Source organism: Erpetoichthys calabaricus, chromosome 1, assembly GCF_900747795.2.
Source record: "Erpetoichthys calabaricus chromosome 1, fErpCal1.3, whole genome shotgun sequence".
NCBI lineage: Eukaryota > Metazoa > Chordata > Cladistia > Polypteriformes > Polypteridae > Erpetoichthys > Erpetoichthys calabaricus.
The window spans coordinates 118,395,508-118,410,296 of record NC_041394.2 but is presented as its reverse complement, the minus strand read 5'-3'; the positions used below and the strand labels follow the sequence as shown (position 1 = coordinate 118,410,296).

The 14,789-nt window shown below is 36.4% G+C and overlaps 2 protein-coding genes across 4 annotated transcripts in view; one reads left to right on the top strand and one right to left on the bottom strand.

The window, feature by feature from the left end:
* Positions 1-4,186, top strand: part of LOC114654979 (cysteine-rich protein 1-like) — a 66,760-nt gene extending 62,574 nt beyond the window's left edge. Inside the window, exons 3-4 of the mRNA XM_028805863.2 lie at positions 3,199-3,256; positions 3,968-4,186. Coding sequence (XP_028661696.1) covers positions 3,199-3,256; positions 3,968-4,002 — 93 coding nt within the window. The 3' untranslated portion in view covers positions 4,003-4,186. The remainder of the gene's footprint in view (positions 1-3,198; positions 3,257-3,967) is intronic.
* A 223-nt stretch (positions 4,187-4,409) lies between these two features.
* Positions 4,410-14,789, bottom strand: part of yif1b (Yip1 interacting factor homolog B (S. cerevisiae)) — a 30,608-nt gene continuing 20,228 nt past the window's right edge. For all 3 annotated transcript variants that reach the window (XM_028805837.2, XM_028805844.2, XM_028805852.2), the window contains exon 8: positions 4,410-6,472. In XM_028805837.2, coding sequence (XP_028661670.1) covers positions 6,317-6,472 — 156 coding nt within the window. In that variant the 3' untranslated portion in view covers positions 4,410-6,316. The remainder of the gene's footprint in view (positions 6,473-14,789) is intronic.

Sequence of the window (14,789 nt, the reverse complement as noted above, 5' to 3'; positions counted from 1 at the left end):
TAAGACAACAAAAGGAAATTTGGAGCAATAAATTTTATTACAGGTTCTTGGCACTACTGTCTTGACATAAGGCAACGTCATTTTGGTTGTTTTCATGTAAATAAAGTAAAGTAGTAAGAAACCACACCTGTGTGTGAAGTGTTTAGGACAGTAAAAACAGAGGTGTGTAGTCTTAGCCATAGAAAATTACTTTACCAGCAAACAGAACGTTCTGTATAGATGGAGATTTCTTATGTAGGGACACACATAAGAGCCTTGCTGCTTTACAGAATTACGGTCCTGGGTTTGAATCGTGTCCTTGGTTATCATCGATCTGCAGTCTGAATGTTCTTGCTGAGTGAGTGTGAGATTTCTTCCCTATACAAATGACAGCCTATTAGTCCAAATTCATCTGCTGGCCCACCAGCCTATTAGTCCAAATTCATCTGCTGGCCCATGAAATGTAGTTTAATGGTTTTCTAAATCAGGGGCCAGTCGGTGCCCATTGTGCTTTTTCTTGCCTTTGTGTTTATTGTGTTCATCCAAAAATATTGATTTTTTTACAGTTCATTTTCTCATTTTCTATTATAAAAAAATTTGGTCATCATTTCTTTTTCCAAAAATGTATAGTGATAAACTATTTGAAAGTAAAAAAAGTGAAGGTAAGAACAGAAATGTTTGAGGAGCAAATGCACCTGAATTTAGCTCCTATTTAGAATACATTGCTGGAGGCAAACGTGTGCACCGTTTTGTTGCTTTTAAATGTACTCATTTAAAAACAATCAGTGGCCAACAAAGAAGTAAGAAGGAGTGAAGTGAGCACCTGTATTAAAAGTTATGACAGTGCATTCTGGGTCAGGATAATTTAGGATTAGAAAATATTTTAAATGTTATGTGGAAAATTATTTTAATAAAGGTACACCATGGTACACAACAACACAACCTACAACTGCCCTATGAAAGTTATTCCTAAAAGAACTTAAGTTATTGACAAGAGTAAAAGTAGAGACAGGACAGAAGAAGAGAAAAGAAAAGAAAAATGATTTCCAGAACTATACAGAGAAAGAACTGGAAGATTTCCAGCAAGAAGCTAGGATTAGTTTGCAGAGATAATACCGAGCTAAAATAACCTCTGCTGGACAAAAGCAAGGGTAAGAATAGAGAGGTCCAGCAGACATGTAGGAGGCAAAAACTCAGTTTTAGCAAAGAGAACAGAAGACAAGCAGCTAGTAATAGCAGACTAAAAAACAGTGTGGGGTTTAACTGCCAAAACATATGAAGAAAAGTGCCACAGGCACTCAAGTGATACAACTGTCAAATGGGATCAGTTGCCAAATGAATAGCATAAAGTTTGCTACGGGTAAAGTTTAGACAATGTACAAATGCAAACTGACCATGCTGATAATTTGGACTATTAGAAGATACGGTGTTGTTGTTCAGCATAGTTTTCTTCAAACTGGAAGAGAAGGGGGGGGGCTTGCTACCAGACTGAAAATAAATTAGAAGTCTAGATGATACCTTATGTAGATTTGCACATAAGGGTTAGGTTTTAAGCTTGGGGATACCAAACATGAAAGGTTATATGGGGGTGGGAAGAGAGTGAGGAAGATACTGGCACACTGTTTGCTTTAAGGACTGATCTGAGCTAGATAGACAAAGAACCTGGAGCTCAGTCAGTGGAACTCTCACTCTCATAGCCAAAGCAGAAGATGGATGTGTTGCCCCCAATACAAATAGCAAGATTTTGGAAGATGGGGGTGTGGTAGTGGCAAACAAGAGAATAGACAATAAAAAGTTTATCAACTTTGCAGATCTGTAAATTGTATAAAAATAAGGGACTTAAGGTAGGGAGACATGATTTAAATTTGAATTGAAGAGCAGAGAGAGATCTGATGGAGACCCATCTTGAATTCTATCAGAAATGAGGACAGTGGGTTAGCAGGTCAATTTAACCAACTCCACACAGGGCGAAGGCTAAATACCCAGTGATGTTACAATCAATCAGACTATGACACCCCCATTTAGATCTATACATTTCTTAAACTGTATTAAGGAGTGATTGCTTGCAATTAATTTAAAAAAAAAAAAAAAAAACACACATATGAATTATAAGTGTAGCTACACAATAACAAATTAGTCATTGTCCTCCTATCTCTCCTCTAAATCTATCTGGTATGAGCAACTGCAAGCCTATGCTTGAGTGTTGGAGTGGAATTGAATTCTGCCTTGCACATAATGCTACTTGGATAGGCCACTGCAAGAAAAAAAAATACAGAATATTTATTTATATTATGGCTGAAAATAAATGCTGTGGCCTGTACTATATATAGTAAGGAACCAAGCTTGAGGAATCCTAAAGGTACACGTAGAGATTTCTATGAATGGTGAAAAAGGATGAGATCTGCAGACAAGAGATCAGCACTAAATATGCAAAAGAACTACAGAGTGAGCTGTTTTTTGAACGAAAAGCTATGTTAGGAAACAACAAAGTTAGTCAGTCAATCATTGTCCAACCCGCTATATCCTAACACAGGGTCTGCTGGAGCCAATCCCAGGCAGCATAGGGCACAAGGCAGGAACAAATCCCGGGCAGGGCGCCAGCCCACCTCAGGAACCAACAAAGTATGCTACAAAATAAAAGGTTACCATAAAAGTGTTTTTCATTCAGCTTGTGGCAGGTAGTACATGCTTAGCAGGTCTCAGGCCTTTTTACACTTTATCAAAAGACGTTTTGAGTGAATTGTGAATGGACATATTTTGCCTTTTAGAAAACTAGCCATGAAACCCACAGAGGTTCGTTTTTTTATTGCTGCTCACTTGAGGATTTTGTTTCCTCTCCTCTTTTATAAACGAACCATATCTCAGCTACAAGTTTAGTGGACTATATATTGTCTGGCTCCGTTTTAATGTGTGTTTAACATACTTTCTGTATTAATTTTATGTACACTTTGTACAGATTATAATTTGCTCCAAGTGCAATGTAAATTGTGCTGTAAGCCTGTACTCAGTGAAGAGTGCTTTAAAAACATAAACTGAATTGGTGAACTAAAGGCTCTTAATTAAACAAGTGCTTTGTGTAATGGAACTTACCTGTATCACTCCATATGCATATCAGAATAACCAGTCAGTCAATACTTAAATGTAAGATGTGACAATATCTTTATCAAACAGTGCCACAATTTTCATTTCTTTTATTAACAATATGCCTTTATCTTACAGCATGAAGGGAAGCCGTACTGTACAAAACCCTGCCATGCATCCCTGTTTGGGGCAAAAGGTATAAAGTTCTATAATTTACTTATTACATGTTATGAAGGTGCCAAACTCTAGTCTTCACATTTCCATCAGGACTAAGACCAAAGTTTTTAAAATACAGTTACTAAATTTAAACAGTATTTTTGAAAGTCAACACCTGTACCTGTCCTCTTTTTACTCAGCTAAATTCTTCAAAAAGACTGTTGTGTCAAGACTTTAAAATAGCACCATGAGGACCTCTGATTACTCTTAATAAACTACTACAAGTAAACAATAGTACTGGTGAATTGTTTTATGTAACTTGGAGTTCCCTGCAAGAACAACTGCAAGTCAAGGATGAGATCGATAGCCCACCAGCACAGAGGCCACACCATCCCTCATGACTACCCTGGCATCATTTAGGTCTGGTGCATGCACTAAAAGGTGTCTGTATCAAAAATAGGTCCTGCAGTTTCCACTGATCAAAGATGATCCTCAAAGTTGACCCCGCTTTGCAGATCCTCAAAAATCTTAAAGCAGAGCACACATTAGTTTCAAAATTTAGAATATTATTTCCATTATCAGGAATTTTCAGGATCATGTACTGTATACACGTCTTCTGACAATTTTGTTTCTGTAAAGTATGTGTATATTAAAAATAATATTAAAACAATTACTATGATGATGATTATTATTATTATTATTATGTAGACAGACTTACCATTTTGCTTTTATCATCTCATTGATTTTACAGGCCCAGGCAACGAAGGACTTAACAACAGAAGATAAACATAGGGAGCAAGCACTGAACAATTCCTGCCAATAAAACACATAAGAAGAGAGGACACTCTCTATATAGTTAACTTTTTTGTATTATCTTGTATTTTGCATATTTTTCTAGCTAGTATGGCATATTCATAACAATAAAAGCATGATGCTGATTATTACCTTTCAATAAATATAAGCTGAACCATTCATTGTGTTTTACAGCAGTTTACCTTGACTACGTTCTGCTTCTAAAGATGAAGTCTTGGTACTGCATATTCTTTTTCCCAGCAGATCAAATTAACACCAAATGTTGGAGAAAGCTGTACTCATTCATTTCAAAGATTTTACTTAGTACACTGATTTTGCTAGGACATCTCACAAGGTATGCCAAATGAGTTGGTCATTATTTAACGAAAATAAAAAAGACATGCTGATTATATGTTTATTATTTTACAAGTTTACATGTATAAATATCATATAAAAACAATTACATCAACTTTTAAAGAGGCAGCATCAATTTCACAAAACGATTTCTTACAATTGCACAATCACACAAGTGTAAGTAGAAGCAAATATTTACCAGTGTTCATGCTGGACAGAAATGTTGACATTTCTGCCTGACAAACAGTTGATATCCTCCATGCTCCCATTATATAACATAAAGCTTCCACTAGAGCTATTGCCTACTCCAACAAGGCAGTGCAGTAGGGTTTGTCTTAAAAAAAAACAAACTTAATGAGGTTTCTATGTGCTTATTTATTGATATGAGGAGCATATTAGCAAAAAAGTAAAATCATCTTTACACAGATGGGAATACATAATTACACATATTTAAACAGCAACATCTAAAAAGCTGCAGTTGTAGGAATTCAAGCAGCTCCCACTGCAAGATGATCACCAAAATATACTCCATTCCAGTTTGGATAATGAATGATAAAATAAATAGAGGTGTTAAAATTTCAAATTAAAGCACTAAGGAGTTAATCAAGGCAATGGCCATTCTCATTAGCCATTAAGAAGTATGGCAAGCTGTTTGTGCATAGACTAAATAAATTTATGACTAACACTTTTGTATTCATGCAGTAAGATCACCTGCCAAATTTACTGTGTTTTTAAAATATATTAGACCAAATTTGAGTATTTCTGTAAACTAAAATTCTCCAAAACCTAATGGCACATAGTTACTGAAACAGTGCTCTTTCTTTAGTACGGCTATAGCAGCTTCAATGTTATTCATAGGGTGTAAGCTTCTAATAGATTTCTGCAGAAATATGTTAAGCAGTATGCTTCATAGCAGTAAATTGTCTCTTTCCAGTATTTAAAATTGATGCAATTTCATGAAAAAAAAATAATTTCCAGGTTTTACCAAAATTGAAAAACATAACATCCAAACTCAAACTGACATTTGGGAATTCACACTTTAAATTGGTTTGAGAAGAATTAAAAGCAAACAGTTTACTTTCAAAAGCACTTGACAATCAAAGCATATGTTTAAATCAGTGGAAGGAAAATTAAAAGTACACATTTAGTCAAAAAAGGACCAACCTATACTACAAAGGACTGAAGGACAGGCCAGTGTTTACAAAATCCTTCATTTTGGCAGGCGATGAGAAGGCATTTGTTTTGTCTAAATGCTTTGGTGACACCCAGAGGCCACATATGTTATTGCACCAGCAGCATATAAAATGCTAAACCATAAGGAAAAAATAATAAATATGACCTCTGACATATCTTAGTGTGTTGTGTAAACAAGCAATTACCGACACATTAACATGTCACTACATTTAAAGTTTATCTATATTAAAAAAGAACACAATGTGCTTTTAGCTTAGATCAATTCAAAAATATAAAAGTGAAATACAATTGTGCATATTGCCTAGTCTTATTTTCTTCTCAGAACAAATCAGAATGTGTATGCTTTAGAAGCCACTATATAAAAAGGCACCACCTAATATAAATGCTAGTCCCCTCTCACATCCTGAAAAGAAGGCCACAAAGGTGCTGAAATTTTACTATTTTCGTTTAACCTTCTTCCAACCAGTAGACTGTTTGGAGAAAAAAAAAAAAAAACTTGTGAACCGCCAAAGTGTCAGTTTGAGAACAGTGTCATTACAATTTACACAACATTACAAAAACATGAATCTAAAATCCTACTCTAGTCACAATGGCTCACTTGCACTTGAGCATCCATTTCAGCACCAGCTCCACTGTCCATCAAGTTTATTAAAGGATCAATTTTGAGATGAAAACGGTTATTGAAAGTCAAACGACTGTAATTTGTCTGCATTAATCTGCGCCCTGAGTAGGACAATAATCTGTTCCTGTAAAATTACACTCATCTGACAAGGTGGTATGTAAGTAAATACATGACTATAGGCTGGACAGCGGCAATGGTTATGGTGAGGTACATTCTTAACTGGTTTTTGGCCCCTTGAATCAACTTTCCTTCTGCAGCAGCTTCTGATAAGATTTTCAGTCTCAAAGAGCGGACCTAAAATTATACATTTGGGAGAAAATTAAAAGTTTAATTGAAATTGATAAGACATCTAATATAAATCATGGCAAATAAGACTTGGTTAATTTATCATTTGTTTACATGATTAACATGTCATCTTAACAAATATCCAAAAATGAGCAACAAATGAAAGAAATGCAAACACACACAGTATGAATCCATTCACGGTGGTGCAGTTTATACTGGCAAAAATGAGAACCCTGCATTGTATCTCACTGCCTGGTGCTTCTCAAACACAAGGTCACTCTCACCAAGGTAATTCAGAGACCCTAGCCAGCATGGCAGTCCATCTTTAGAATTTGGGATATGGCTCATGCGAAAACATGTTCAGTAAAGCCCAGAAATTGAAAGCTCTCAACCCAGACATTACTAAGACATTATTACTAATAATGTTGATCAAGCACATTAGAAGGGTGCATTGCTTGGGGCTTCACAACCAGTGTAGAACCTCCTATTTTAGTTGTATATGTGTGTGAAATAAAAAGTCATTGAAAATAATCACCCAAAGCTGTCTTTTCAGACAGATTTAAACTCCTGCACTGGAAATAATGGGATGTTTTAACATTTTATGTCATATTTATCAGGAAAAACTATTTATTTTGGTAATAAAACACATTAGATCAGTCTTTCTCAAAGTGGGCGATAACGCCCCCTTGTGGGCGCTGGAGGCCTACAGGGGGGCGTTAAAGGGCCCAGAGAAAATTGGGGGGTGTTGAAGCGGTTTAGGGGGGCGATGGCTGATTTGTGTTTTTTTTATAATATTTTAAAATTTAAACTAAAATCAAAACCTACCTACTATACTACATCGATTATTTCGTTCTTATTCCTGTCCTGTTTGATTGTATAAATATAAATAATTTATCATGGCTTTCGTAGGTAGCCCATGAGCAATCAAGATTTAACAAGTTTTTATTAAACAACACGATTTGTGCAATCCTGTATCAAGAGGCCGGATCATCGATACTTGTTCTAACTGATTCCAGTTGTTTTTATCGAAAATAAAAAATATCGAATTAAAAAATGTCGAAATTTTCGTATAAATAAAAAATTAATCTTAGCCCTAGCCTTAACTCCTAAACCAATTTTTTATTTATACTAAAATTTCGACATTTTTTAATTCGATATTTTTTATTTTCTATATTTTTTATTTTCGATAAAAATGACGGTTACCGTTCTAACTTGCTCAGTACGAATTCTGTCAAATGAGGTAAACGAGTTTGTGCATGGTTGTCTTATTCCTGTCGGTGCGTGCTGTATTTTAATCCTATATAAGAGCGCGTAATACTTCTTTTATTTTCATTAGCGTTTTCGCACGCAATCGTTAGAAAGTTTTTTAAGCTCGATACTTTACTCACATATTTGTAAAAACAAAACCATGTCGAAAGCAAAAAAGAAGAGACGGCAATACAGTGCGGAATATATTAAATATGGATTTGTTGAAAATCTCACAAATCCATCTTCGCCTATGTGCCTTCTTTGTCAAAAAACATTTTCGAATGAAGCGATGAAGCCTTCTAGGCTACAAGATCATTTGTATAAAATGCATCCAGATAAGAAAGAAAAAAATGTGGCCTATTTTCAAGACCTGGAAAAGAAGTACATAGCTCAGCCAACTGTATCAAAACTTTTTTCAGCGGCTTCTAAGCAAGACGATGACAGACTTCGAGCCTCGGACAATATCTCTTTGTTAATTGCTCAAACAGGCAAACCACACACTATTGGAGAAGAGTTAATTTTACCGGCAATAAAAGAAGTAATAACTACTGTGCTCCATAAACCAGCGGCAGATATTATTCGAAAAATTCCTTTGAGCAATAGTTCTGTGCAAAGACGAATTGATGAAATGGCTGAAAATATTGAAGACTCATTGTGCGATCATCTGAAGACTAGTCAATTCTCAATTCAGTTGGATGAGTCCACTTTACCAACTAACGAAGCACTATTGTTGTCATACGTGAGGTTTATTAAAGATGAGAAAATATGTCAAGAACTATTATTTGCTAGAAATTTAGAGACAGATACAACTGGAGAAACCATATTTAACACGCTGGAAAAGTTTTGTGATGAGAAAGAAATTCCCTTGAAGAATATTATATCAGCTGCTACGGATGGCGCTCCGGCTATGACAGGGCGTCACAAAGGCTTCATAGCGTACTTAAAAACTAAAATTCCAGATGTGCTCGCTGTTCATTGCGCCATTCATCGACAACATTTGGTTGCGAGAAATTTGAGTTAACGGCTGTTTCAATCACTGCAACATGTCATCAAAGCAGTCAATAAAATCCGAAAGAGCTCTTTAAATGACAGATTATTTAATCAGCTTTGTGTTGTTAATGATGAAGATTTCAACCGATTGCTGTTTTACACAGAAGTGCGTTGGCTATCAAGAGGTACTTGTCTGACTCGATTTTATAATCTGTTTGACTCTGTGATAGAGTTCTTGGAAAACAAAGACACAGAATTGCGCAACAACCTCATCACATCAAAGAATGATATTGCGTACTTGACAGACCTGTATAAATTGTTTAATGATATCAATCTCCAACTTCAAGGTGACGACTTGAACTTGATTAAAACAAAAAATATCGTTGCTGCTTTCGTAGCCAAACTGCTCTTACACAAGAAAAACATCGGCAGACGTGAGTTTCACAATTTCCCTAATTTATCAGCAGTACCCTTCATCAACGACGACTTGCTTGTTTACTGCCAACATTTGGAGAACCTCCACAGTGATTTCAAAGAACGGTTCCAGGACATTTTAAAATTGGAAATACCGGACTGGGTGTTGGATCCTTTTTCAAATGTCAACACAGCAGGATCATCCCAGCTTGAGGAAGAACTTATAGAACTGACAACGAACAAGGAAATAAAAATCAAATTCAAAAATGGCTACCAAGAATTTTGGCTACAAAAGCCAATCCCACAATTGTACCCTGGATTGTGGTCGATTGTTCAACGATTTTTGGTAGCATTCCCATCGTTATATTTGTGTGAACGTGGATTTAATGCTGTGGCAACGCTGCTAACTAAAAAGAGGACTTACGGCTGTTTTTGAGTAAATTCATCCTTCACATCAGATAAGTTTTAAAATTTTAATTGAAATGTTTGTTTTAATTTGAATAAAAGTCTTTTTAAATATTATAAAGTTGTGTTTTTATTGCTCCCGTTAGTTAGAAAGTCTCATTTAAAATGTAAGTTTGAACTCAGAAACAGGATAAGACACATATGGCACGCTATAATTAAAGTAATGATTGCGTTTGTGATTTTTAAGATGTGGTAAAGTTAAAAATTTTGGGGGGTGCTAGAAAATAATTGATTCTCAAAGTGGGCGGTAGACAAAATAAGTTTGAGAACTTCTGCATTAGATGATGAAATGCAAGATGTAAATTATGATTCATTGAGACAGCAGTATCATTTTTTCAAAATATGCTTTATGCATGAGAATCACAACAGATTATTGTAAAACAGTGTTTCTCAAACTCGGTCCTGGGGACCCCCTGTGGTTGCAGGTTTTTGTTCCAACCAGATTCCTAATCAGTGACAACACCTGATAACACTGACCTCATTTAATTAGCTGGTGTTTATTTTCTTTTATTTGACATTAAGAAAAGCATAGCAGCATGATTTTTACGTTTATAAGACATTTATAAAATTTCTGCTTTTGCTATAGATTTAAATGCTTAACTTTCTTTTGTTGATTTCATTATACTTTGCCCTTTCTCTGTGCAGTTTTTCCCCCTTTGTCGTATCTTAATAATGACAACTTAAAATGAGCAGATCAGACACGCTGGCAAACACACTGAATAATCAAAGGCTGCAAGTACTTTAGCAACTGACCCACTAATTAGTAAATAATGGATTAATTAAACAATTAGAACACCTAGAAAAGTAGAATGAAAATCAAGATGAAAATACTGTTAAAAAGAAAAAAAATACATTATTCCTATATAACTGCTTGGTACATTTTAATATATATTTTTTTTTTAGCAAACTTAGTTTTCTAATTAATATATTGTTCCCTAAACACAGAACTTGGGAAATATCAGTTCACTTAACTAGCCCAGGAGTTCAATTAAAAACAGAAGCTGGTTGGAATAAAAACCTGCAGCGACAGGGGGTCCCCAGGACTGACGTTGAGAACCCCTGTTGTAAAAGCTTTATTTTCCTAACTTATACTGCAGTTATCACTCCAATTAAATCTTCATAAGCCAGGCTTTCTGCTAGTTTCTGTTCAAGGCAGATCACAGTAATTCCATTTACGTTCTATTAAGACTTGCTCTAAAAAACATCTAAATACAGAAGTCCCTTTTTGTTAAACAGCCATGAAAATAAAAACTGGCCTAACTTGATTTAACCGCTTAAACTGTCAATAAACCTTGTGGTTCATCCTGTCCTTTGTAAATGATAGAGAACTGTGCCAGACTTCCCAATAAAGTGGGCAAGTGATGAAAGGTTTCATCACACATATCAACAAATAACTTAAAATTCAGCCTCACCTAATGTCAGGCTAACGAAACACATGGCCGGTTAACAACAAAGGACAAAATAGACTTCCTAAACATGTCATTTGGATTTCTAGAAAAAAGATCTGCCTTAATTCACATTTGTAGTGGTCACACAGTGCCTGTCCTGGCAGCATGAAATGAAAGGCAGACGCACTTACTTTAAACAGACTCCACTCAAGGCTGCACATAAATGGACCATGCACATGTGAGGAATACCAGATAGCAAAGAATCTCACCTGAGGAAGTACTGGTGATAAATGGTTTGAAATTTTCCTATTCTTATTTTTTGGGATATCATTAAAAAATGAAATTTCAAAATTAAATTGTTCAGGCAAGAAGAGCATGAATGAGCATGAATGTAACGAACACATTAGTGTGCAGTACTACTTGTTTATACTGCTGCAGAAGCTATGTACCTGTATATGTAAAGCACTGTCATGTGCAAATATTTAGACACCTTGGTTAAGTTGTATGTTTGTTGACTTTCCTTTTACATGCCCCATTTTATGTTTTTACATTTTTTTTCCAATCAACAGTGGAACCTCGGTTCACGACCATAACTCGTTCTAAAACTCTGGTCGTAAACTGATTTGGTCGTGAACCGAAGCAATTTCCCCCATAGGACTGTATGTAAATACAATTAATCCGTTCCAGACCATATGAACTGTATGTAAAATATTTATATTTTTAAGTTTTTAAGCACAAATATAGTTAATTAAACCAAAGAATGCACAGCGTAATAGTAAACTAAATGTAAAAACATTGAATAACACTGAGAAAACCTTGAACAACAGAGAAAACTTAACACTGCAATAGTTTGCGCTATAGCGCTACCAACCGCTTGCTAAAAACACTTTTTTTTTTTTTTAATGAGTTTTAAGCACAGGGAAAAAAATGAACATTTGAAAAAATCCATAATTTAATAAACCACCAAGAAAAGTAACATTGCAACAATGCACACTACGAACTGATCACTGTAAACAGAAGTGAAAACAAAATCAAGCCCAGTGCATTCTTTAACTGCCTTCCTACCTTATGAGTCCAGCCCCCTCTCTCTGCCTGTGTGTGTGCGTCTGTCTCTCTCGAGCTGCCTGTATGTGTGCGCGTCTTTCTCTCGAGCTGCCTGTTTGTGTCCGCGGCTCTCTCTCGCAGCTGCCTGTTTGTGTCCGCGGCTCTCTCTCGCAGCTGCCTGTTTGTGTCCGCGGCTCTCTCTCGCAGCTGCCTGTTTGTGTCCGCGGCTCTCTCTCGCAGCTGCCTGTTTGTGTCCGCGGCTCTCTCTCGCAGCTGCCTGTCTGTGTGCGTCTATCTCTCTCTTATGCTGCCTGTGAGTGTGTGTGTGCGAGTGTGTGTATGTGTGTGTGTCGCGCTCTCTCGCTCTATCTCTTGCTCGCTGCCCAGGAAATGCACAGGGAGAGACTGAACATGTACAAACCGAAAGGGAAACTTGACTTGTTCGTATACTAAGTGTGTGGTTGTGAACCGAGGCAAAAGTTTGGCGAACTTTTTGGTCGTAAAGCGATTTGTACGTGTACCGATACGTTCGTGAACCGAGGTCCCACTGTACTAAATTCACCTAATAAATAAACTAATACTGAAACTAAAAATTACATTTTTATCTGTTTCTTATCCCTTGTAGTTTTTAGTGACAGGCTTCAAAAATGTTGTATCTCATGTTTTCATGCAGAAGGGGAGAACAAAAGTTTTAACAGAATAGGTGTCTATGGTAAACAATGCTGGACAATACCAAAAGCATCCATAAAAAAAAAAAATCTCACTTTACCTACATAATCTAAATGTCAAGTCATCCAGACATATGCTCACAATGTCCCAAACACCTATATTTCTACTAAAAATACTGGTAAATATGCCACTTTTGGAGAAATGCTCTTGTAAAGTAAAATGGAACACGCTGAATTGCAACTGAGCATTTGAATTGAAAACTCCCCCAACGCAACCTCATTTACTGGTCGAGTCCAGCTCAACAACAGTCTAACAGTGTACTTCACTTGATATCAACAGTGTAAAGTTCACCCAGAGACGTATACAACTAAAGGCTAAAAGGCAAACAAAAAAAAAAGTAAGTGGAAAAAAAATATCAGGAAGAGAATATGCCTTGTACTTGTACATATCTGAGACACTTCCATAAGCAAAATATCAATTCACCTGCTGCTAAACAATCATGAGGTACTCCAGTTTTGGAAATATGCATAAATGTAACCACGAGAGACAGTTTGCTATTTAAATGCTCACTTGCATTTGAGTGCATTTCATTTTGTTCACAAGAGCATTTTCCTGGAAGTGGTTTATTTAACTGCTAGTTGTGCTTCCTCTCTAAGATGGGCTGAAATCTAAATAATCAATGTAGACCTCAGCATTACTGTTTGCAGTGCAACATGCAATGTACATTTCTCGGTTATATGTCATTTGGTTTGAGATTCATAAAAGCAGTGTTAACGTTTGTGATGCACCATCTATTAGAATGACAACTGCAATGCATTTTATTACTGAAAATGTTTGTGTTGCACCATCTTTCAGAATGACAAAGACAAAGAAATCTGACAGACACACAGGCACTTATCCATTTATTAAGGTGGATATCTCTCTATTATAAAAAAAAATATAGGGAGGGAGACGAGACGTGATCTTCTCGAAAGACACTTTGACGCCCCGCAAGGCAAAAGGACAGCTGCTGTACAGGCTTTTAAATGATCGCCGCGCAGTGTGACAAGCAGAACACGCAGCTTGCCAGCAGCAGCAAGCCAGCAGATGATCCGACTGCATCTCCTTAGTGTGCGATCAGCCCCCCCCCCCCTCACAACGTGAGCTGCAGAGACGCAAAGTGGCAAAAGGATAGCTGCTGTACAGGCTTTTAAATGTTCAACGCGCAGCGTGAAAAGAAGAAAACGCAGCACACAAGCAGCAGCAGAAAGACAGCAGCTGATCCGACTGCATCTCCTTAGTGTGTGTTCAGCCGACACCCCCTCCCCCCCTTCACAACGCGAGCAGCATTATACGATCCGCGAGAAAGAGATTTAACCACGCCCAGGGCCGGAAATAAAGGACAAACAGTAGATGACAAAGTAGAACACCATAAAGAATTCAAAAATGTTGGAGCGGTAGGTTAGAGATAATGGAAGTACAAAAATTCCAAAGTCTCAAAAAATGGATAGGAAAGATCGCATTAGTGCAAACAAATGGAAATTATTACTCGAAAAGAGATCGAATATATTGTTCAGATTTAAACTTTAAGTCAGAGACTTGTAGATCTTCTAATTCGTGTTGCCAGCGAGAATTAAAAGATTCTAAAAACGTTGTTGCGGTATGAAGTCCTGTGAGACAGAGACCTTTAACAGGAGATTCTTTCAAGTCACGCCCTACTTACAACTATTTTCAAACAACACCACAGTCATCTAACCTCAGTCGTGTGAATGCTTTTGTCAGGCACGCTTCCTGTGCTCTCAGCTCTTATAAACTTTATCAGGACAATAATTTTATATGTTCAAAATGACATGTCAACGTCAAAGCAAAGAAGAAAGAGCATGGGCAAACATTCAAGAAAGTCATTTAATTTATTAGAGAGAAAGAAACGATATTCACTCACAGGCAGTTACATGTTGCTTGTCACGATGTAAGTCCAAACACGGAATCAAAATTCAATGCGATCTTGAAGAAAAGTAAATTCCAAATATTGTTTTTACAAAAGTTTAAAAGTAAAAGTAAAAATAATGCATATGTAACAATTCCCATGAATTAGTAAAAATACATGTGATGTGTGAGCATACAACCGG